General features: G+C 43.2%; 1 protein-coding gene across 2 annotated transcripts in view; it reads left to right on the top strand.

Annotated features, from left to right (window-relative positions):
* Positions 1–25,732, top strand: part of diaph3 (diaphanous related formin 3) — a 474,403-nt gene that overhangs the window by 146,503 nt on the left and 302,168 nt on the right. For both annotated transcript variants that reach the window (XM_033022314.1, XM_033022313.1), the window contains one exon: positions 885–999. In XM_033022314.1, coding sequence (XP_032878205.1) covers positions 885–999 — 115 coding nt within the window. The remainder of the gene's footprint in view (positions 1–884; positions 1,000–25,732) is intronic.

The following is a 25,732-nucleotide window of genomic DNA, read 5'->3' as shown; positions in this document are numbered from 1 at the left end:
TTCAGGGACCAGAAATTAATTCCCATTAACTGTGACAGTGCAAATTCTAGTTCTCTATATCCAAAATATGCCTATCAGCAGGACATCTAATGTGAAATTGAATGGTTGAAATGTAAATCAACCAAACATTTAAGTTGTATATTTATTTTGCATTTCAAACACTTATAAATAGAATTTTGTACATAGATCTTGCTAAATGTCTGTTTCCTTTTGTTTTTGAAAGAGCAGCCAGTGGTTGGTTCTTTGTTACTGCTCTTCTCTACTGCTGTTTCATCCTAAATGATCCTAGTGCAGTTTTCCATTGGGTGTGTGGCTCCCAGTGCATCCACATGGCATGCTACTCTGTAGTACAACAAGGTCTAAAGGTGCAAAGTCTGGGAAGTCATAAATATGCAACATACCTGAGAAGCATCATAAACAAATTAACACTTAAAAAAAATAATTCATGCCATTATATTAAATTGATAAACAGAATTGTCTTCCAAGCAAATATTTTCAATTGGACTAGAATGCTTAATCCTGGTGTGAACTGATGCAAGTTCAGTAGACCAGTGTCCAAGCCTAAGAACTGGAACCTCTGTGGAAGTTTACAGTGTCCTGTTGAACTCCATATGGGAGTTCACTGGTGCAACGAAAGAGTAGCCAGCACCAAAAGTGGCATGATGCCTTTTCCAGCTTATACTTTTAGCAGCGCTGGACTTGCAGACTTCCACAGAAGAACTGGTGCCCAGGCAGAAGATCTGCTTTCATGCAACCATGTACACTTTTCAGTCAACTATTTAACTTGGTAATTTAAAAAGAATTAAATAATTTAATCAAAATGTAAATATGTCACAGCCTGTTATTTTAATGGTAGGTTTTTGATGTATCATTTGTTCCCACAGATCAGACCACTTGAAATGCCTGAGAACTGTTTCTGGATAAAAGCAAAAGAAGATAAATATGAAAGTCCGGACCTGTTTGCTCGGATAAGTGAAATCTTTGGAGCACAGAAACGAGGTATTGGGTTGATTTTTAACACAAATGTTTCTGTTTGTGTAGTACTCAAAGTATTCGGAACTATTTTTACATCTGATCTTTGCGGAAAAGTATATCACATTTTATCCTTTCAGAGCTGAGCATGTTTTTTTAGAATTTGAAAATAACATATCTGGCAGGCTGATGTACACAATGTTGTGAAATGCCCTCCAGCTTTCCATGATCATAAACATTGCTCATACATTGCCTGCAGATGATGCCTGCCATTCATGCAGAGGGAGATCTGCATAAATCTTGAGACTTGGATCAACATAGCTTAGAGGACCTATCTGAGTAGGTTTGAACCTCTACAGGCAGGCATTGGGAAGTGGCTTCAGGCATAATACAAGTTTAAAAAAAAAGTTATTTATGATGCTCGTAGGCTCTGATCCTAGAAGTACATCCTTTTCATTAACCCTACCCCACCAATTGCAGAAACACATCTAAATGACATGGTCCTAATTTAACTACAGACATTTTTTGAATGTCACAAGATTATTTTAAATTTTAGTAATCACAGTATCCCCAGCAATGCCACAAGACACTTGTTGGGAACTGGAACGGCAGAATCCTTGTAATATATGTGACACGATAGAACTGCAGATATTTATTATTTTTTTGGGGGTATATTTTAGTTTCATTTTGCCTCATGAAAATTGATTTAACCAAGGGACAATTCATTTTCATTTGATTCTAAACAATTTTTGTGTTAAATCTGAATTAAATCAAAAATCTATTTTTGAATTGTTTTGAATGAAATAAGATTTCAATAAAGAGTGTGATTGAAAAATAGTTCTATTCATATTTATATTTCTTTAACTTACAAAGTTTCATTACTGGACCAAGAATATACTCGTAAGTTGTTGAGTATATTTCACCATTCACTTGGATCCTGGCAGAACTGTACCTCAATTCCACTTCATGACAGCATTGTCGGTGAAATACTGACATCCTTGGTTCTAAACTAGGGAATATCACTCGCCAAATCCTACCATCAGCAAACAGATTTATTCATCTCTATTCTCATTCTTTTGACTAACGGCGAATGATGGAATAATTTTACAAGTTTACTTTAAAATGTATGCGTACTCATGTTTGTCGCTAGTTTTTCTTGCCTGTTTGTTGTGCAACTGATTAATTTTATTTTAAAGCAAAATATAAATGCAACATCATGTACTTCTCAATATAATAGCCTGAGATGTAGAGTAGGGGAATGATAAGATTACAGGAAAATTAAACATCCCTTCCTGCCATTGCATGAAAACCAACTAATTACATGTTGATATAATTTGTTTACTTGACAGCAAACTCCCAATGGAAGGATTTGGTTTGTGCATAGTGTAAAAATGAATCAGTTGTGGAACGTTGAATGATCACATATGTGTTTAATTGTGAATTTACTAATTCAGAATGAAATTTCTATTTTTGAAATTCATAGATTTTCTTGGAAGTGCATAACAGTATTGCATAATGAATCAGATTTAACAAAAAAAATTGGCAACTCTGATCCTGAGCTCTGCTTTGAACTCTCAGTATATTAGTGAACTGCAAATTTCAGTTCAACAGCTGGACAGGGATACAACTTAAAAGTGAAAGCAGCAGTGAAGTTCTGTTCACTGCTTGATAGTGGAACAGAATTGGCAGTGGACAGTGATGAAATCTGTAGATAGTATGTTTTATCCTCTTTAAAGCCAAATACATTTCCAATAGTTATGTTGCAATTTAAAGAAAACAAGGCAACAAATTTGCAAATTGCTCAACTGGATATGGAAAGTGATTTAAATAAAATTGGGGAAAAAACAGAAAATTCTAGAAACACTCAGCCATTTGGGTAACGTGATAATGCCAGTGAATTATACACACAGAAATGGACGCTTCAGTCCATGCCAACCAAGTTTTCTCACCAAGCTGGTCTCGCTTGCCTGCACCTTGCCCATATCCCTCCAAAACTGTTCCTTTCCATGTTTCTGTCTAGTGTCATTTAGATGTTGTAATTGTACCCATTTCACCACTTCCACTGGCAGCTCGTTCCAAGTAAGCACCACCAGGTAAGTTGCCTCCTAAGAGCCTGTCCCACATGCGACTTTTTAAGCGAGTGCAGAAGACTCTGCGGTCGCCACATGATTGCCACATGGTTGCCACATGTTCGCTGGTGGTCTCAGGTGAATCTCCTTCATGGTCGCGAGGAGTTCCCGCATTCTGGGATCTAGTTGCGGCTTCAGTATGGTCGCCACAAATTTTTCAACATGTTGAAAATTTTTCTGCGGCCAAAAATTGGTTGCCATGGAGAAAATCGATGCTTTTGTAGTCATAGGTGCAGGTTAAGTAAGTAAGTAAGTAAGTTTTATTTATATAGCACGTTTTAAGTCAACTCGCATTGACACCAAAGTGCTTTACATAAAATAGATAATAAGTTTCCATACAAACCAGAGAAAAAGGTTAAAAAAATAAAGAAAATGGACACAACACATTATAGAGTTCAACACAAATGTCCCCCCCCCCAGTAGAATAAAAAATTTCCACTGTGGGGAAAGGCACCAGAAAGTTAAGTTCTCTTCCTCTGTGAAACACCTGAGGTCGGGGCCCATTAGTGGCCTTGCAGCCAGTCCGATGATTTTCAGGGCCCTCTTGCCGTGAAGATGGAACTCCGGAGCATCGGGTGAAACATTCCTCAGCGGCTTGGAAAGTCTGGAGCTGCTGCCTCCTCCCCGGAGACCGGGGCACTCGTAGTCCTCAGACCGCGCCGGTTGGAGCTCCGACCCCGGCGAACTCAATCCCAGGCTCCGCAGCGCTCCAAATCCAGCGCCGCCCGCGGCCGGACGCCCGCAGCCCCAGCTCCGTGGTTGGTAGTCGGCGACCCGATAAGGCATCGCCCGCTCCGTGTTGGTATCCCAGCGCTGCGCCGCCGCCGAAGCTGTAGTCCCGGCCGGTCCCGACAGGAAACGCCGCTCCATTCTCGATGGTAGGCCGCGAGGACGGGGCGAAGAAGCAGCTTGGAGGGATGCTGCCTCTCCGACCAGGTTGGGGACTAAGAAATAAAGTTTCCCCCTTTCCCCTCCCCCCCCTCCACCCACCCCATAAAAGACCTCCAGCTAACATTTTTTAACAGGACTTAAAATTTAAAAAAAGGTGAAGAGACGGTGAAGTAGTGGGGTCGCCATGTAGTTATAGGTAGTCGAGCTAGTCGTAGGCAGTTTTAGTTAATTGCCTTTGCTGACAAGGCATTTTCATTGGCTCATTGGGGGGAAAAAAAGTAAGCACGAGTGTTCAGAACCAAGGAGAACCGACCGATAATGTTAAATCACCGCCAAACTTCACAGCTGTGTATCTCTGGCTTATTAAACGTTGTCTGGCTTCTTTAATGTGTCTCCACTCCTTCTCCCCCCCCCCCCTCTTCCCCCCCCCTTCTTTCCCCTTCCCCCTCCCCCTCTTTTAAAGGACTTACAGTACACTGTGCTAGCCATCTTAACCTTCCTGTTCATCGCGGTGTGCGTCTGTATCACCATGGCATTGCACCGTGTGAATTTCATACAGCGCTCCCCCGCTTTCCCTGGCCCCCGCCTTTGTAATGTGTTTGTGTATGTGTGCGTGTTCCACTCTGACACTTGCCATTCCAGTTCCCGGTTTTTCAGCGAGTGCCGCGAACTTGACAGTCGCCTGCAGATCGCTGAAAAATCGCTCAAGTGGGACAGGACCCTAAGTCCATTTTATATCCTAATCCTCTCACCTGAAACCTAAAAGACTGACTATTCATCTGATCTATTTCCCTCATGTTTTTATAAAACTCTACAAGGTCACCCCTCAATCTCCTATGCTTGAGGGGGGTGCAGCCTATCTAACCTCTCCTTATAACTCAAACTCTCCAGACCTGGTAACATCCTTTTTTTTTGCATCCTTTCCAGTTCAATAACACCTTTCCTATGGTAGGAGGACCAAAACTGCACATAGTACTCCAAATGTGACCGGACCAACCTGTTGTAGAATCTGCACAAAACGTTTCAGGTTGAAGACCATTTGATCATTTGATTAAAAAATAAATAAAAGCTTAACAGGATTGGCATCAAAAGAATTGAATTCACATAATATCCTGGTTCTTTAATAATAATAATAATAATACATTTTATTTTCAGGCGCCTTTCAAATCTCAAGGACACCTTACAGAGATTAACAGAAGAGAAAAAAACATATAGTCGGAGAAAAATAAATAATAAGGACATCATCAATATACAAATTAAAGATAGAAATCGCTCCAATGACACAAAATAAAAAAAAATAAAAAAACACAATGTGAAGAGAGAGCAGCGGCAGCTAAAGCACGCCAGCGTCCACTCTCTCTTCCGACAGCCATCTTGGACACAGACTAACATAGTAACTACACACAGAAAAATCATCCCCCCACAATGGTTACCACTGTGGGGGAAAGCACAAAGTCCAGTCCCCAACCCCAGTTCTCCCAGAAGTCAGGCCTATTTGAGGCCACCGCTATTGCCTCTACGGAGGCCCGATGTTCCTGGCCGTTCTGGCCGGGTGGAGTTGCCCCGGCGTCGGGAGAGTCATCACAGTGGCTGGGCCACCTGGAACGACCGCTTCCTAGCAGGGGATTGTCGGCTTCCGAAGCCGACAGGGACGCACCGGGTTCTTTCCTGCAACGTTTAGAATTTATGCACTGGACATTGATCTTGGTTCTTACGGAATGGTTGTAATAAAGGTGAATGTTGGATCCTGAAATACCTCAGACAAGATTTGTCCCATTTCCAATTTGTTGACATCCCCCCCCCCCGGCCCCCTGCCTTCTCTGCAGCACTTGTTATGCGGTTTGCTGGGACCAGGGTTTAAGTGGAGTGCATCCCTTTTGAACAGCTCCTTTCCCAATACTGGGGCCAATGTCCCACAAATTCAAATCCATTTCTTCCACACTGATATTTGGGCCATGCATTCAACTGTAAACTTCTCAACTATACCAATGTGCATGTGGCTCAGGTAGCAGTCCAGAGATTATTACCTTTTTTGGTTCAGCTTTAAAATTTAGTGCCTGGTGCCTAGTTTTGGTGCCTAGCTGCTCAAATAGGGCATAGGTTTAAGGTGAGATGAAGGCGTTTTGAAGGAGATATGGTGCTTTTATACAGAGAACAGTTGATAGCCAAGTGCACTGCCAGAGGAACTAGTGATATACACACAATCATTTGGTTTAAAAGATAGACAAGAACTTAAATAGAAAGGCATAGAAGGATATATTCTTATTGTGGGAAAATGGGATTTGTGTAGATGGCAACAAGGTTGGCGTGGACTCGGCGGGTTGAATAACGGTTCAATGACTAATCAGTGAATTTAAAAATGACTCCATGTTGTCTATTTTTAGAACTGATATGTTGCATCCTGAATTTCTTTGAGCACATTGACACGTTAAACCTTTTCCCAGGACTTTCTAGATGTTCTCAATTCTATTAAATTAAAAAATGAATGGGCAAAGGGTGTTTAAGAAGGGTGTTTCAGACTGAAGAAGGGTTTCGACCCGAAATGTTGCCTATTTCCTTCGCTCCATAGTTGCTGCCTCACCCGCTGAGTTTCTCGAGCATTTTTGTCTACCTAGGTAAAGGGTGTCACTTTTTCATTTTTCTATTGATTTATAGTATATTTCTATTCAGTGCCAGTTTCAAATAGTGACCATGATCCTGGTGTTGGATCATATTCTTTTACACCTCTTGAATTCTTACAGTTGCTCCAATGTACCGTTCAGGTACAAGTAATTATTGCATTGTGCATTGAGACATGATTCATTAGCCTCTTGAGGAGTCTCTGGATAAAAATGAATTTTACAGTGAGTTTAAGAGTGATTTAGTTGAGTCTGAGGCTGGGATCGAAGTAAGGCAAAATACAAAGATATAAGAGGCAAGGTAGCTAAATTAAATTAAAAAGTAGTGGAATTATGATTATGTAGAGATTTTAAAGACAATACAGGAGTAAATTAATAGATCTTTTATGTCAAAATGAATGATAATATTGTGCATTGGAAGATGTACATGTTTCTTTTTACTAAACTGGAGAGATTTTAAGGAACAAGATTATTATTCAGTTTTTTACACCAATACACTGTCCATAACAAAAATCTACCAATTATGTGAAACCTTATAAATAACAGATATAAATTAGATAACTTCAAGACCGAAAGTCAAAAACTGTTTTCATAAGACAAATTTTCATAGTTTTCCCACCATTTTGGACACCAAAAGTGTGACATTAAAAACTCTGCCACATTTAGTCATGAACTAGACTCAGTGGGACCCGTTGGGTCCCAGCTTCATACGGGAGGGCTGGTCCTCCATCGCAATATTCCACCTCTCCACCAATTCCAATATCTTAAGTCTAAAATATAACAACAATTTAAATGTTAAAGATGATTTATTATGTTCAGTTATTTCTTGTTGTGCCTCTTGTTTTGTTCTGCTGCTCACTGCCTTTTGATGACTCTTTGCTGTTCATAAAAAAAGAGACAATTTTAAAATAGAGAGATTGAGCGGTCAAATTTTAATGAAGAAAATCAGAGAATTTACCTCAAAAGTCATCATTCAGTGCAGGCAGCAAATCCAATCTCACACACTTCAAGCAGAGTGCAGGCAGCAAATCCAATGCCACAGTACTTTAAGCAGAGTGCAGGCAGCAAATCCAATGCCACAGTACTTTAAGCAGAGTGCAGGCAGCAAATCCAATGCCACAGCACTTCTAGCAGAGTTCAGGCAACAAATCCAATGTCACAGCACTTCAAGCAGAGTGCAGGCACTAAATCCAATGCCACAGCACTTCAAGCAGAGTGCAGGCAGCAAATCCAATTCACAGCACTTCAAGCAGAGTGCAGGCAGCAAACCCAATCTCACAGCACTTCAAGGGGACTGCAGGCCAGCAAATCCAATTTCACAGCATTTCAAGCAGAGTGCAGGCCAGCAAATTTCTCACACACACACACACACGCACACGCGCACACACAAACACACACACATATACACTCACAGACTCACACGCACACAGACTCACAGACACACAAGCGAACACATACATACACACGGACACTCACACACACATACACTCACACACACAGACACTCACACACACTCACTTACAATCACACACACTCACTTACAATCACACACACTCACATACAATCACTCACACACACACTCACACACACACATACTCACACACACACACACACACACACACTGACACACACATACATACACTCATAAACACACACACACAGACACACACACACTCACACACACAGACACTCACACACTCACACACACAAGGGCACACACACATACACTCACAAACACATAAACACACACACACTCATACACTCAAAAACACATACACTCACACACACTGACTCACACACCATATATATGGCAGTAAACTCTCTTGAATCTACTCACACGGCTCAGCATGGCTCTCCACATTCGGGCCTCCGCAGTCAGCTGTAAGTCCGCAATCTGCGCGACCTCTGCACTCACCGGAATTTACGCAATCAGCGCGAACTGTCCACTAAGCGGAAGCCATGAAATGAGCGGGACTTTTGAACCAAACGCAATCAGATCTAATAAAGCGTTGCAGTTTCAATTACAGGTAGGGCAGCGGGCCAAACAACTCATTTCATTTTCATTAAGGGCTAACAAATGAAGCCTCACAGTTCAGTTGATTCCCAGCTTAGAATGAGAGTCATGGCCTCTCCCTCACCATCTTGCAGAGAGACTGAGTCACGTCCAGGCATCCGGGGTTTTATAGTCCTGCCCCCACCCCCCCCCCCCCCTCCCCCAGAAAGGGCGTTACCTTCATCGCGGTGATTGACAGGCGAGAGGATCTCAAGGTTTTTTAAACACTCAGAACTCTTTTATTTTTCATCGATGCGAAAAGTCATCTGGACCTGATCAGCGGAGGAGGACTGTGAGTAAGATGACCAAAAATCCTAGCAATATATGGTAGCGTTTTTTCTAAAATTAATATACTGCGCAATCATGAAGTGGTCAAGATGAGACTTTTAATTATATAGATATTTAATTCATAAATAAACTTCATATGGCCCCTCATACATATATGCTTTGATTATGATCGAGGGAAATAACTTCATCTATACTAGGAGAAAAATACAGTAACAAAGATAATACAGTACAGTAAAGATCCCGTAACGGTCGTTGTGCTTGGTGTCAAGCGGGACGTGGGAATGGGATACTTTATTAATAGATTTGGTTGATCGGGAGAAAGCAGAGTTGGAAATAAATGGGTAATTTTGGGGTTAGCAGGCTTCAGCTTCATTTATGTATAAATATTAATTTCAATCTTACATATTTACAGTGCATGGTTATAAACTAGATAAGAGAACAAAATATAATATATCCATGTTTGCTGGTGATGTGAAGCTAAGACAGAAAGCAAACTGTGAAATGGAAGCTAATGCCCCTGTCCCACTTAGGAAACCTGAACGGAAACCTCTGGTGACCTTGCGCCCCACCCAAGGTTTCCATGAGTCGCCAGAGGTTTTGGTTACACGCCTGGAAAGCCTCCACCGAGGCGTGAGCTGCATCTACTGACCAAAGATCCTACAGGATCTTTGCTACCGACCTCACACACACACACATCGCGAAGGTGGGGGCCAGGGACAGCGGAGGAGCGTTGTCTGCGCGATGAAGGGGAAGGTAAACGGCTGCCACAGAGCATGGTAAGTCCTTTAGAGAGCGCGGGAGGGAGGGAGAGAAGGGGAGAGAGAAGGAGGTGAGAATGGGGGGGGGGGGGGGGGGGAGAAGGAGTGGAGACAGTTTTAAGAAGTTTAATAAAGTTAGCGGGCATTTTACCTTCCGGCGGCTCATCTAGGTCCTGAAAACCAAAGATCCTAGGATCTTTGCTGAAAACTCCAATGAGCCAATCAAAATGGCCGGTCAGCGAAGGAGATTGCCTTCGACTGCCTGTAAGTAAATAGCAACCCCACTCCACTGGCTTCGACCAAACGGCAACCTATTTTTAGTCAAGGCCGGTTTTGAATTTGTTGAAATAATCGCAGGAACATAGAAGAAGCCTCGACTACGCGGAAACCACTTTCGACCATTAGGGAGAGTGACCAAAACCTCCGGGAACCTCACCTTGGGTGGGGCGCAAGGTCACCAGAGGTTTCCGTTCAGGTTTCCTAAGTGGGACAGCGGCTTAAGAGACACTGTGCCCAGTCACTGCTGAGACTGGGCACAGTCTGTCAGACAGAAACTCATACTTGGTCTATGCACTTGATCCATGTTATCAAGTGGCTTTAATTTGGTTTTGCTTTTGAAATCTAATTTTAGTAAACTCTTGATATTTATTACTATAGATTTTTTGGTCTGGTTATTAAAAAGATGCACATGTTCCCAAACCTAACATAAGGACTGTGCACTATTTTGGATGTCTTACCACTTTCAGTTCCATTGTCTTTTTGTAAGTTAAAATGTGATGAATACCTGGTGCTGAATGTTATACGCTGACTGTAGAAATTGGTTGTTTGTGTTCTTGGCGTGAGCATCTGAAAGTCTTTTCTATTGTGAACAATGTTTGAAATTCAGTAAACATGATGTAGGCAATGTTCCATGACATTAAACTGCACAACTGGAATATGATGAAGACAGTAAAAGTCAGTTTTAGTTTATACTAGACCAAGTGCAGACCCGATGGGTCTGTTCCCCCAACGTGCAGTTGAGGGGGGGGGGGGGGGCGGCATGCGGCGTCACACACATTAACCAGCCCCACACACACACTAACTACCCCCCCCCCCGCACATACGCTAACTACCCCCCTTGTTAATATATTAATATTATTAATTTGCTCCTTTTGCCCCATAACCGCCCTATCTACTGACGCATAGCCCCCAACTTGCAGGCGCGTCTAGAGAGGGAGGGGGGGGGGGGTAGAGAGTGAGGGCAGAGAGAGAAGGGGGGAGGGGAAGAGAGAGAGGGGGAGAGGGGGAGGGGGGGGAGAGGGGGGGAGAGAGGGGGGGCAGGGAGGGAGGTAGGGAGAGGGGGGGCAGAGAGGGGGGACAGGGAGGGGGGGAACAGGGAGGGGGAGGAGGGAGAGGTGGGGGAGAGAGAGAGGGAGAGGTGGGGGAGAGAGAGAGGGAGAGGTGGGGGAGAGAGAGAGAGGCGGGGAGATAGGTGGGGGGAGACGGAGGGAGGGAGAGAGAGAGAGGTGGGGGAGAGAGAGAGAGGAGGGGGAGAGAGAGAGGGAGGGGGGGTTGCAAGGTTTTTTATCAAAGGACTTGCGAGAGGCGCGACTGGCAGCACGTTGGGTTTGCAGCGGGAGGGGGGAGAGGGAAGGAGGGATGGGGAGAGGATGGGGGAGGGAGAGGGTGGACCTGAACTCGGTGAGCGGGCGGCTCGGACGGGGCCGACCTCGGGCGGCGTGGAGAGCCTCGGCAGCTCTCGCGTGACGATTCCCCATGTCCCTGCGATCAGCGGAGGAATTTCAGGTTTCCCAGAGGGAGTAATGCCCCGCGTGACAATAACTGCCGCCGCCATGTTCCACCATCGGTTGGGGGAGACGGAGTGGTTTCAGAAGCAAGCCGGTGTCCACCGGTGACCGGCTGTGACCTGCTGTGACCTCCCGATCGGCTGAGCATTTTGAGAACGGGGGGGGGATTGGAGTGAGCGGGCGCGCAGGCGTGGGAGTCCAGCTAAATACCTGTGCGGACCAACTGGCTGGAGTTTTTACGGACATTTTCAACCTCTCACTTCTGAGGTCTGAGGTCCCCACCTGCTTTAAAAGGGCATCAATTATACCAGTGCCCAAGAAGAGTAAGGTGACGTGCCTCAATGACTATCGACCAGTGGCACTAACGTCGGTGGTGATGAGGGAGGTTGATCATGGAGCAAATCAACTCCTACCTCGACAAAAACCTGGACCCACTGCAGTTCGCATACCGCCGCAACAGATCAACGGTGGATGCGATCGCGCTAGCCCTCCACTCCGCTCTGGACCACTTGGACAACAGAAACTCATATGTCAGGCTGTTATTCATCGATTACAGCTCGGCATTTAACACAATCATCCCCTCCAAGCTGGTTACCAAACTCGCAGAACTGGGTCTCTGCGCATCCCTCTGCAATTGGTTCCTCGACCTCCTCATTCACAGACCACAGTCTGTTCGTATTGGTGGAAATGTGTCAGCCTCGATAACAATCAGCACGGGAGCACCTCAAGGCTGCGTGCTCAGCCTCCTGCTGTACTCACTCTATACTCATGACTGCGTAGCCAGTCACAGTGCGAACTCCATCATCAAGTTCGCTGACGACACCAATGTTGTGGGACGTATCACTGATGGGGATGAGTCAGAGTATAGAAGAGAGATCGAGCAACTGACCATATGGTGCCAGCGCAATAACCTGGCCCTCAACACCAGCAAAACCAAGGAACTGATTGTGGACTTTGGAAGGAGTAGGAGGGGGACCCACAGCCCCATTTATATCAATATTATATTTATATTGATGGTTGAAAGGGTCAAGAGCTTTAAATTCCTGGGCGTGCACATCTCTGAAGATCTTTCCTGGTCCGAGAACACTAATGCAATTATCAAGAAAGCTCCTCAGCGCCTCTACTTCCTGAGAAGATTACGGAGAGTCCGTTTGTCAAGGAGGACTCTCTCTAACTTCTACAGGTGCACAGTAGAGAGCATGCTGACCGGTTGCATCGTGGCTTGGTTCGGCAATTTGAGCGCCCTGGAGAGGAAAAGACTACAAAAAGTAGTAAACACTGCCCAGTCCATTATCGGCTCTGACCTTCCTTCCATTGAGGGGATTTATCGCAGTCGCTGCCTCAAAAAGGCTGGCAGTATCATCAAAGACCCACACATTCCTGACCACACACTCATCTCCCTGCTACCTTCAGGTAGAAGGTACAGGAGCCTGAAGACGGCAACAACCAGGTTCAGGAATAGCTACTTCCCCACAGCCATCAGGCTATTAAACCTGGCTCGGACAAAACTCTGAGTATTAATAACCCATTATCTGTTATTTGCACTTGATCAGTTTATTTATTCATGTGTGTATATATTTATATTATGGTATATGGACACACTTATCTGTTTTGTAGTAAATGCCTACTATGTTCTCTGTGCTGAAGCAAAGCAAGAATTTCATTGTCCTGTACAGGAACACATGACAATAAACTCACTTGAACTTGAACTTGAGCTGCGGGAGGCGTGGCGCGAGCGTACTTGGGCTGGGCGCAGGGCTTTAGTCCGCTGCGGCGGGGGGTGGGCGGCGCCTGCAGGCCGGTGGGCGTCGATTGGTGGGAATGTGGGCATTGTGATGTCAGCAGCTCAAGCGGCGATTATATTTTTTAAAAAGTGAGTTTTGTGATCAATTTTATTCAAAATCTGGGGAAATAATTGACCAAGGAGTGGATTTCTGAACTCATAAGATAAATCCCAACCGAAATTGTAAAAATCTCCTCGTTTTTGCATCAGGTTTTCGAGGAAATACGTTTCAAAGGCAAAATGCCGTACACACACACACACACACACACACACACACACACACACACACACACACACACACACACACACACACACACACACACACACACACACACACACACAGTTTTAAAAGTATACTAGACCAAGTGCAGACTCGTTGGGTCAGTTCCTCCAACGCGTGGTTGTGAGGGGAGGGGGCGGCATGAGGCGTCACACACACACTAACCAACCTCTCACACACACACTAACCACCCCCATTGATATTATATTAATATTATTAATTCACTCCTTTTATCCCATGCCCTGCCCTATCCACTCACACATAGCCCCCAATTCGCAGGCACTGAGGGGGAGACGGAGGCACCGAGAGGGAGACGGAGGCACCGAGAGGGAGATACAGAGGCACAGAGAGGGAGACACGGAGGCACAGAGGGACACGGAGGCACAGAGGGACACGGAGGCACAGAGAGGGACACGGAGGCACACAGAGAGGGACACGGAGGCACACAGAGAGGGACACGGAGGCACACAGAGAGGGACACGGAGGCACACAGAGAGGGACACGGAGGCATAGAGAGGGGCACGGAGGCACAGAGGGACACGGAGGCACACAGAGAGGGACACTGAGGCACAGAGAGGGACACGGAGGCACAGAGAGGGACACGGAGGCACACAGAGATGGACACGGAGGCACACAGAGAGGGACACGGACGTTTTGGCAGACCAAGGAATTAAAGGCCAGAAATCTAATCTGAAAAGATCTAAACATTTAATCTGACACACACACACACGTTTACAAGTATACTAGACCAAGTGCAGACCCGTTGGGTCTGGTCCCTGAACGTGCTTCATAAAAATGTCCAAATGTTTTGAGGAGTGCATGAGTGAATGTAAAAGTGAATTAGCTAGCGAAATGGAAAAAATCACGGTTTCAGCGTGTGGTTTTGGCGGACCAAGGAATCAAAGGCCGAATCTGACACCCACAAATAAACACACACACACACACAGACATAGTTTTAATAGTATATAGATAGATAGAAGATTAATTTATTGGATTACATCCAGAATATTGTAAAAACAGACTGTTATTTCTGTTACTATTAGAAAATTGATTTAAGCCACCAGGTAGATAATTTCACCAACATTGTGAAAGGATGAAGAAAGAGCAAAATTTGTTGAAGTTCTGCAGCGTGATATGCTTTGGGTGTATACCAGTTTTGGTTTTCTAGAAAATGGCCGTCAATATTGCAGGGCTAATTTCATTTCATATCATCAATGTATTTTACGGAGTATCTATGGTGATGCAGGCCTTTGCAATCAGTTGCCAAATTTGAACTGATCTACCTTTTGACCAACTGATTTGAATTGCAATGATGAATATTTTTTTAATAGATTTTCACAAAACAGCAGAATATTTTGTGAACTTGAAATCTACTTATGAAGTAATATTAGAATTACACTCTGTCCAAACTAAAACACCATGTTATTTCATGAGGTGAATAAACTTGGTATATATATTAAACTAATACTACTCTTGTAGTTAGGGAGATTTTAATGGATAGATTATTAATGACTTGGTTGTGCTGAGTTAACTGAGATGCTTAACTCACTTTTACTTGGTTCAGATTCACAAGCTTGAACTTGCTGGCCAGAAATATCCTGTTCTCAGTTGGTCCTGGGTGGCATAATTGGGCCATGTGAGCAGAACAGAAATTCCCTGCTTACAACCTGTTATGAAAACCCTTGACAGATGGCAAAGCTCTAACCTCAGCTCTGCCATCTGGCAAAGCTGTCAAGCACTTGGAATGCTTCTGAACATCCCTCGCATTCAGTACCATACTAAAATGTTTAAAAATGAAATAATTAAAATAATTGAAGCAATTCAAAATATTAAGCGATACGTGTAAGCACTTAAAGCGCTTTCACATAATTAAAAATATCACAAACAAAAATAATTAAAAATAATTAGTTATTTAATGCATTCTTGCTTTCTTTGTGGCTGATAAATCGTGATGTAAGTTAATGGGCTTGCAGATTCTGCACCAGCATAAATTCTGCCGGATTTGAGTTTGTATCTCTTGGCTTGGTCTTAGTTGCAGAATATCTTGACGGAGTGATTATTAAAAATCTTTGGAAATTATCTGGACTTCTGCTTTAGGGTACACAGGCATCATTTTTTCAGTACCTTATGTAAATTCCCCCTATGACTCATAAGTTAAAGATTCTCAAGTTAAAGTCCTAAATTGGGGAAGGCTAATTTTGATGGCATCAGCGAGGAAGTTGCAAACATTGGTTGGAAGACACAAGTAGGTAAAATGTGTCTGGCAAGTGAAAGGCGTTTAATGGTGAGATAAGAGAAGTTCAAGGCCAGCATGTTCCCAATGAAGTGTAGGACAAGGCGGGCAAAATCAGAGAACCTTGTTTGACTGGGGATGATGAGGGTCTGATCCTGAAAGATTCTATATGTATATTAAGAGGAAAAGGGCTGCCAGGGAGAGAGTGTGTTCTGTTAATGTTCAATCTTGTAATCTATGTGTAGAGTCATGGGAAATGTGTGAGATCTTGACAGAATACTTTTCATCTGTATTTACCATGAAGGACATGGAAACTAGTCAGATCAGGAGAGGGAACAGTCATTAGTTTTTTAGTTTCGTTTAGAGATACAGCGCGGAAGCAGGCCCTTCGGGACCAGCGATCCCCGCACATTAACACTATCCTACACCCACTAGGGACAATTTTTTTTTACACTTAGCAAGCCAATTAACCTACAAACCTGTGCATCTTTGGAGTGTGGGAGGAAACCGAAGATCTCGGAGAAAACCCACACAGATCACGGGGAGAACGTACAAACTCCGTACAGACAGCACCCGTAGTCAGGATTGAACCCGGGTCTCCAGCGCTGCATTCGCTGTAAGGCAGCAACTCTACTGCTGCACCACCATGACCGCCCATCCTGATATTCTGGAGCATTATCAAGATCAATATTATCAAGCATTGAGCGTCCTGAAAAACACAAAGATCCTTAGAGCCTAACCAGATGTGTCCCAGGTAGGTGGCGGAGATTGTAATGGAGGGTTGCTTTTCAAATTAAAGACGTAATCAGTGGTGTGCCGCAGGGATCAGTGCTGGGTCCTCTGTTGCTTGGCATGTATATTAGTGATCTTGATAATATATGTGGCATGATTAATAAGTTTGCAGATGACAGCAAAATTGCTTTGTATAGATGCAGATGCTGGTTTACACGGAATATAGACGCAAAATGCTAGAGTAACCCAGCGGGACAGGCAGCAGCATCCCTGGAGAGAAGCAATGGGTGACGTTTCGGGTTGAGGCTCTTCTTCAGACTGAGAGTCAAAGGAGAGGGAGACTAGAGATGTGAAAGGGTAAGGTGTGAAAATTACAGATCAAAGAAGATGCTGAAGGAAATGGAGAATGGTCATTGTTAGCTGAGGGGAAGGTGACAATGAGCCATACAATCAGTAAAATTTAATCAGGAGGCCAGTGAAACCAATAGGGGAACCAGGGCAGGGGAGGGGTGGAGCTATAGGGAAAGCAAGGGTAACTTGAAGTTAGATAAATCAATATTCATACTGCTGGGTTGTAAGCTGCCCATGCGAATACGAGGTGATGTTCCTCCAATTTGCGTCGGACCTCACTCTGACAGCGAGGGAGGCCCAGGACGGAAAGATCAGAATGGGAGGCGGAGTTAAAGAGTTTAGCAACCGGAAGATTGCGTAGGTCTAGGCGGACTGAGTGGAATGTTCAGCGAATTTGGCAAGTCTGCAGAGTTTTGATCTGATGTTAATTGTTGGTTCACTTAGTGCTTTTAGTGATTAGAGTGTGCATTTTCATCCTGCCAATTTGGCACTTCATTTTTTGGTGTGCTGATCTTGATATGACCTGTTATAAATTGATTTATAAACTCACTGATCCAGGGTTGGCCTTTTGCATTATTATTAATAGTAGAGTGAACTGATCTGAAACTCAGAGTATAGGTTAGGCATCATTTAATTCTGCTGTCAGTGAAGTTTTGAGCTGCCAGATCTATTCTAAATCTGTTCTAAATGTCTGAAAATGAGTGTACACTTTACACCAATGGATAATATCCTTTGTGTAAAGTGTCATTTTCTTTCCACGTAGACAGCACAGTGACTACTCAAACAAAATATGGTCATGGACTGACACATCTGCAACACAAACGTTCCTGAAGATAAAATTAAGCACATTTATCCATCCTTTTTGTTCTCTGGCCACCCACCACAGACTCAATTTGCAGTCTGTGTTCTTAAAATCTCTGTTGTTGCTCTTGGTCATGGACTTTAAGTTTCCCATGCAAAGTAGATGGTGTGTCTTTGTTATGTCACTACTTCTACAAGAGGAGTGACTACAAAGGCATCAACAGATAGAGAATAGTAATTGTAATTACCACAAAGCTCTTTGCCTGTGTTTGCCCTGATGCCACAATATTTCGTTCAGAAGCTGCCCTGGAGTCAAAGACCAAGCTGGTGGTCTGAAGTCTGCACTCCCAGGTTGCTGAGGGCATTGGCCTGTAAATCAACAAGGAAATGGGAAATATAGACATATTGAGAGAAAACAGTACCTTTATAATGCCTATGGAATGTTAAGCCTTCTTTGATGAGCTACAGTTTCAAGTCAATTGTTTGGGAATGAATTAAACTACTGGTAAAAGTGATACATTTTTTTGAATAAAAGCTAACATTCTTAACACTTCAAATGAAACGTATTGGTGCCAGCAAACCACCCAGTATCTTAATAAAAATTGCCATACCTCTTTGGACAAGGTGGCTTCCTCTATCTTAGCAAAAAAGCTTGCAGCCAGCTCCATATTATCTGTGAAATGCCCATCAGTAATTTCATTTCACAAATGAAGAAAACATACTTTTAATGGGCACTAGCTGCATGACCACTTCTGCACTGAGAATCAGAGTCATTCAGCATGAAAACAGACCCAAATTGTCCAAGATTGCACATTTAAACTGGTTCCTTTGAAGTGAGGGAATACGTGAAGAGCCCGCCAGTCCGCATGCGCGTCAATCTTTAGAGCAGCTGTATGAAACCACAGAATAGTTGCTGACCTAAGCTATAGGAAGATTAACGACCTTAGAACTACTGAATAATCTTATGATAAGTAGGGTTAGGAGTGGAGGGCACGTATTCCCTCACTTCAAATTCTCATAAAATAAAGATCAAACTTCAAACGGTAAGTTCTCGTTTAATCTTTCTATTCTATATCGAAGTCACGTGTGACTACGTGAAGACTTCAAAGCTCTGTGGTTTCATACAGTAACCCAATCTGTGTGTGAAACACTTAAACAGATAAACCATTAATGGTAGAAAAACATGGGTTATTAATACCATGATGCTAACTTGCATACATGGCCATTGTTCTTAACCGGACCATAGTCCCAATTGACTGTTAGACAATAACTCATGCAACACTGTGCAGAATTCTATCTGCAAATATCCAGACATATTCAACCAAATTTATTAATTTATTAACACGCACTATGTAAGCCTCTTGCTGTGTGATGAAATTGAAATATCCATTCTATTGGCTGCTAATGAGCCATCAGCAATATCTTGAGATTATAGAATAACAATAAAGAAAGTATCTTTCATCTCATAGGTACTAGCAAGCTCAGTGCACTTGTATACCTAATGACTCCCCCAATCTCTGCTCTGGTGGGTATGCTGTCAACTTCAAATGTACGCAATCATGCCCATTTGCTTATGAGATCATTCCCATAACAAGCTACCCTAATGTCAGTTATAACCCAGCGACCGAGCCAGAGATTGAGTAAAGACTGTGTTCTTTGTGCTGAGATCAGTTGCTGAAAGCATAATCATCTTAAAAATACCGCTCCCATTAGGAATACAGTAGAAGAATATTTGCATAATAATTTACTGATATACATCACACACTACAATGAGTCTAGGCTATTAGAGTGGTCATATAAAAAGACACCCTGCATAATGTTAGTGAACAGCAGGTGAATAACCAATCATTTATTGTCCCACTTATGGTACTATAGAGAATGACAAAGCAGCACAAAGTGTCAATTGTGCTATCACATGAATGCTTCTCTAGGCTCAAACTGAAAGCTACACAAACCTCTGTTACTTCCTTTTAAAAGTAATTCACATATTTGTTCACAAGCTTCCCATACAATCGTGCAGAGCTAGCTGCCCGAGAAGACAGGCTGCCCCAGCCATCACTCATGACCGAGTAAATAGTAGTTGCTTCAGCCGTCTTACCATGGCCTGAATGACTAGGCAAAATTGGCACTATTAAATTTCATGTTGCCTCATTCTTAATATCGCAAGAGGTATCTACTGATAACCCCTAGGTTTTATCAGCTGCAAATTTGAATATTTTCTAAACTGGATGACACAATGCCCTTTGATCTGAGAAGGGCAGCATTGGCTTCAACCACTGGCTTTGTTATCAAACACCAGATAATCTGCCTCATGTGTATAGATATGGCAAAGTATGCATCTCCAAGATCGATTCTCTGAATCAGTTAAACTGCTGAAAAATAATCATCCATCTTAAACTGGGTAACTAAACACATGATTAGATTAGCTAAATGCTCACCTGATTTGGCATGCTCCATGTTTCTGTAATCTTGAGAAGTATCAGAAATATACCCCTCTTGTTCTTGGCCAGACCACTCATCCTCCGATAAGATGTCACTGATTCCACTCGGAATCACCGTTCCTCTATTGACCATACGGACGGAAAATATTTGGTTTCTCTTGCCGCGGAAGATACATTATCTAGTTATTCATACATTTCGCTGATAACATATAATCAGAACCTTATGACTAGAGCTGAAAACACAGTCTCCCTTTGATGTGGGAATACGAGTTCCCTGTCAACTCTCAACTATACGAGTCAGCACAAATTCTCAGCGTTCTTCCTCAGAATGGATTTTTAGCATAATGCAAGCCTGAATCAGGAATTGCCTCGCAGTCCTCTGACTGAAACCACTTGTCTGAGTCGCTAGAGTGCACAACACAAGCTCCTCAACCCGCCACTCAACCAGGAATCCTGGTATTGAGAGCCTACGGATTATTATCAATACATTGTTGATTCATAACATGAACCTGTAGGTCAGATTAAAAAATCTATATGCCAGACCAGCTTCCTGCTGGTAGCTACCTATCCTAGAGAGGATGGCAATGATGATTCCAATGAACCGGCAACTCTACTAACTGAGGAAAAAATAAACCATGTGTTGAGGAAAACTTCAACTACTACATTCTACTGAGCAGTCTGATAACCTCAGTCACAGATGATGAGGCAGTGATTCCCTGGTCAATGTGACCCATATGGCCAGCCAGTTCCATGATGGTCTACCCTGAACCAGGGTAACCAAGCTGTTCCTACTTGGAACTTACAGAGGTTACTATGCAAGGCACCCTGCCAATGTCTCTGCATCAACCTGATCTATCCCAGAGACAGTGAAAAAATACTAGACAGCCCATGCTGCCAGTAAACCCAAACCTAGGCCGACAGACTGCCCCATTTCGGAGTTTTACGGGGGTTAATAAAGAGACCTTACCTGCCAGCATCTCTGAACCCGGGTCGATTTGCTTGTTGGAGCTTCAGCTAAGTTCCATTTGCAGACCCTGTCTGTCATGTCATTTCTTCAGCTGGTGTGATGTTAGATAGCTGATGACGCTGGCCAACTACTCTAGTAGTGGCCTTATGCGACTCTTGTACATCATGCATTAAAGCATGGGATTCAGGCACATAGTCATGTTCGGAGTCATGTTCGGAGTCAGTTCCATGCTGATCTCTGACACTCCCTTTACAGTGGGAGAAATAGTGCACCCCGAACCAGGCGTTGCCACATGCGTATGACTCGAACTGCCTGTGCATGCTTCCGTAACACGGAGCGTATTTTGTGACACCATCTCCAATAGTCTTTCGAGTGGGAGGAATATTACAACCCAGAACCAGGAGTAGCTACAGGCATATGACTTGAACTGCCTGTGCATGCTTCCGCAATACGGAGCATATTATTTGGCACCATCTCCAACACTCCTTTCATCTGAGTGGGAGGAATATTGCAACCCTGAACCAGGAGCTGCCTCAGGCGTATGACTTGAACTGTCTGTGCATGCCTCCGTAACACGGAGCAAATTATTAGGCACCATCTCCAACACTTCTTTCATCCGAGTGGGAGGAATATTGCAACCCTGAACCAGGAGCTGCCGCAGGCATATATGCATATTCTTTAGCACCATCTCCACCACTCCTTTCATCCGAGTGGGAGGAATATTGCACCCTGAACCAGGAGCTGCTATCTGACATGCCTCCGTAACACGGAGCATTTCTCGTGCCACCATCAGATTCATCAGATGTTCTAATTGAGACAAACGGCCAATCACATCTGCCATAGATGTGGGGACAGAATCCCCTTGACCCAAATCGTCCGACAGGACTTGTCCCACAGACTTGGCTTTGACTTTGCCCCGACTCGGTATTGTCAAGTTGCTCCCTCTAGGAGCCGAACCGGGACTAGCTGTGCAGATCGGTGCTCTGTCGGTATCATCATTATACTTACCAGACAGGTTGCACCTGCTAGTGACTCCGAGTCCTTGCTCCCTTCTGGACCCTCAATGGAGTATTTCAGCTCTGGCCCCCACATGACTTGGATGAGCCGGCATTATAATCGGAGTCACCTCTTCCTGATAGTCCGCTAGACAGAGTGGAAGAAATACTGCAACCCTGCCAGGCGTTGTCACAGTTCATATGATTTAAACAGAAGCATAGCCCCATTGGATTAAAGATTCGACTGCTTTGTCGATATCCACATGGTTGGGGTCTCTTATGAAAGATCTCCAACAGTCCCCTCCACTGAGTGGAAATTATCATGACGGAACCCTGCACTAGGTATTGCTCCACAGGTGTCTAATAGACACAGCTGAAAAAAGGCTTCCCAAGCCAGGAACTCTTATCTGGAGCCTCAATGGAGCTCCTCCGAACAGCCGCCCGCTCCAGTGGAGCCCCATTCTGTGCTGTAATGGCAAGTCACAATTTACTACACCATATGGTGTATGATAATAAATGTCCTATCTGCTGCGATAGTCACAAACGTGACCGAACCAGCAACCGCTATTAAAACTGCCAGCTCTATTTTTAACTACCTCCATCAGCTGCTCGTCGTAGCTCACGTGACTTCGATATAAAATGGCCCTCTGGTTCTTATTAAATTTTTCCTCTCTCATCTTAAACCTATGCCTCCTCGTTCTTGATTCAAAAAAATGAATGACTAAGAGTCAGAGTTTCAAACTAGTGAGCAAGTCAGATAATTCTTGAGAAGTTTGCATTAAATATTTTTTTTAAAGGCACTTGCAGTGGAAGTCCAAAACAGAACAGCAGAAACATTAATTAAATGATTATTCCAGATTAAGTTACATTTTCTCCCATCATCAAAGGCATTTATTTCGTCCAATGCTTATTGATCTAAATTTCTGAAGTTATTAACTAGTCTGCAGTTTGCAGCATAAACAGTTTCAAATATCTCCCAAGGACACTGCAAACAAAGCAAAATTATTAATCAGGAATTGAGCAGAGGTAAAATCTTCAACCAAATGGTTTTACACTGCCATGTTCAATTGAACTATCAGGGATTTTTCAGTCAGTTTTCAGGTTAGGAAAATAAATTCACGTTTGCATTGTTAAATAAAGGTATTGTTTTTTTGTACAAATGTCAACTTTTTAATGGAATTTCTAAAGTCAGAAAATAACTGCCAAAACCACCAGTTACATGAGTAAAGATGGCAACTAACAGAACAACATGGAAAAAAAACACTGCAGTTGGACAGATGCATAGAAAAGCCAGCCAGATTGAGAAACACAGAAAAGTGGCTATTCTGTAGTGATTCTGTATTTGCAAGATAAATGTGCACAGACATTTCATTGTCTTCACAAACAATAAAATCTGTGCTGTGTCATGATAAATACACTTTCAAATGAGGAAAGCCAAGTGTTTGTCCTTTATTTGGCAGCTAGCAATGAGAAAATTTGGTCAGAATCATCAACTTTTTCATTATTAAGCAATCCATTCTGGAAATGTATGAATGTGACCATTCAGTGAAATAACAATCATCTTTGATTGGGTATTGTGGAGTTTTCAACCAAAGGGATGTAAATATTAGGAGGCAAAGGGTTAGAAAAGAAACCTGAGGGAAAATTACTCAGATGGCTGAATTTTTGCACCTTGTTATGTAGGGGCTCTGGAGGGTTGGGTGAACGTGATTGGAATAAAAAGGACAGAATTTGAGTTTAATACTTCTTCTTGCGTAGGGCGTGCACAGCCTAAAGTTGTAGGACAACTTGTTCTATTTGATCTTATTTGATTGTGCACACCGGGTTGATTGCATTCGTCGAAACAGGGCAGACCACATGAAGGTTGCAATCTTCCACCCCGAGTTTAATACTGATGGGAAGGAAAGAGTTGCCGAGTAAAAAGATCAAAATACTGTAGGGGTTAAAAAGCAATACTTGAAATAATAATTCAAAAATTTAGGCGTTTCAGACTTGGGAATGAACATAAGCCAACTAAGTGGTTGAATTGGGAGTGGAAGGAGGAGTGGAAGGAGGAGTGCTTGGACATAATGTGGTAATCACATAAACCTAATGCCCCTAATAACACGGTACGAGTTCATTCCAAGAGCTCTCCCGAGTTTGCCCTGATTCGAACTCGGAGATTTACGGTATTGGCCGCTCGTCGGTGTTCGGGGCTCTCGTGGACATTTTTCAACATGTCGAAAAATCTTCACAAGTCTTCCCGAGCTTACCTGTCATTAGCGGGTCTTCTCGAGTACCTGCCGTTAGCGTTACGAGCCGCTAAGAGACGTCCCCGAGCTCCGACATACCAGCTATGTTCATTCTCCATGCTTACCCGAGTTTGATTATTTTAAAACTCGGGAGAGCTCTTGGAATGAACTTGTACCGTGGGACATTGCCATAAGGATGAATTTTTGATGTGGAATGTGACACTACTGAATGGTAAAGCATTGTCTATGTTAGCCCCCCCCCCAATCACTTTGAAGAAGGACCTTGACTCAAAATGTCACCTATCCATGTTCTCCAGAGATGCTGCCTGACACTCATGAGTTATTCCAGCACTTTGTGTCCTTTTTTGTAAAGTAATATCTGCAGTTCCTTGCTTTTACATTTTGACTGCTCCACTGCAAAATCTCCTCAAGGTACGCCTACTTGAAATAAGTTATTCTCCTCTTTCCAGCAGTAGTTCTGTTAGACCCTCTCTCATTGCTCCACCTCTGTAATTCTGTCTCCTGTCCCTCCTCTCTCCCAGCTTTCTTTCCTCCCCACCCACTTTCAAATGAGGTTATTGTACTTGCTTGCTTAAATCTTTAAACCATTCCAGTCTCGCTACATTTTAATATCATTAAGGGCCTGTCCCACTTGGCGATTTTTCAGCGACTGCCGGCATCAGTGACCGACATATCAGGTCAATTAAAAAGTTGCGGCGTGACATGGCGTGATGGCGTATTGACGTGCAGTGTTTCCTTAAGTATCGCAACAATTTTTTTGTTGCTGCTGGATTTTGAAATGTTCAAAATCTTTCAACCAACCCTGATACGTCAGTCAATTATGCCGGCAATCGCTGAAAAAATCGCCAAGTGGGACAGGCCCTTTATGAGTTTCAAGCAGGCACTGGCAATCAAATGTTTCCACAATTTGTTTACCAATTAGGAGCATCTATGAATATTAAAATCAAAATGAATGTATTTAATTATTTGAGTCTTAAGGGGCTAATTAAAATCATGTCAATGCCAGCATACTTCAAATATATAAAATGCATAATACAGTTGATGACAAGAATAAATACTTATAAGTCTTGTAAACACAAGCTACAAGTGTTAGGGCTAACAGAATCAAGGGATAAGGGGGAAGAGCAGGAACAGGGTACTGATTCTGGATGATCAGCTATGATCATATTGAATGGCGGTGCTGGCTCAAAGGGCCAAATGGCCTAGTCCTGCACCTACTTTCTATATTTCTAAGCTTGGTTAGGTTATTGTGTTTATGTGGAACTTTGATTGGAAATGCAAATGCAGCTGAATTGCTGTTTGAAGTGTGTTAATTAGCAGATACAACTGATGGGGCCCTGTACATTATTGTTATTGAAAATGTGTTGCCCAACACGCCGTTCAGAAGGAGGTTCGGGATTG

Source organism: Amblyraja radiata, chromosome 6 (genome assembly GCF_010909765.2).
Source record: "Amblyraja radiata isolate CabotCenter1 chromosome 6, sAmbRad1.1.pri, whole genome shotgun sequence".
Taxonomy (NCBI): Eukaryota; Metazoa; Chordata; class Chondrichthyes; order Rajiformes; family Rajidae; genus Amblyraja; species Amblyraja radiata.
This window is presented reverse-complemented; position numbering and strand designations above follow the sequence as displayed.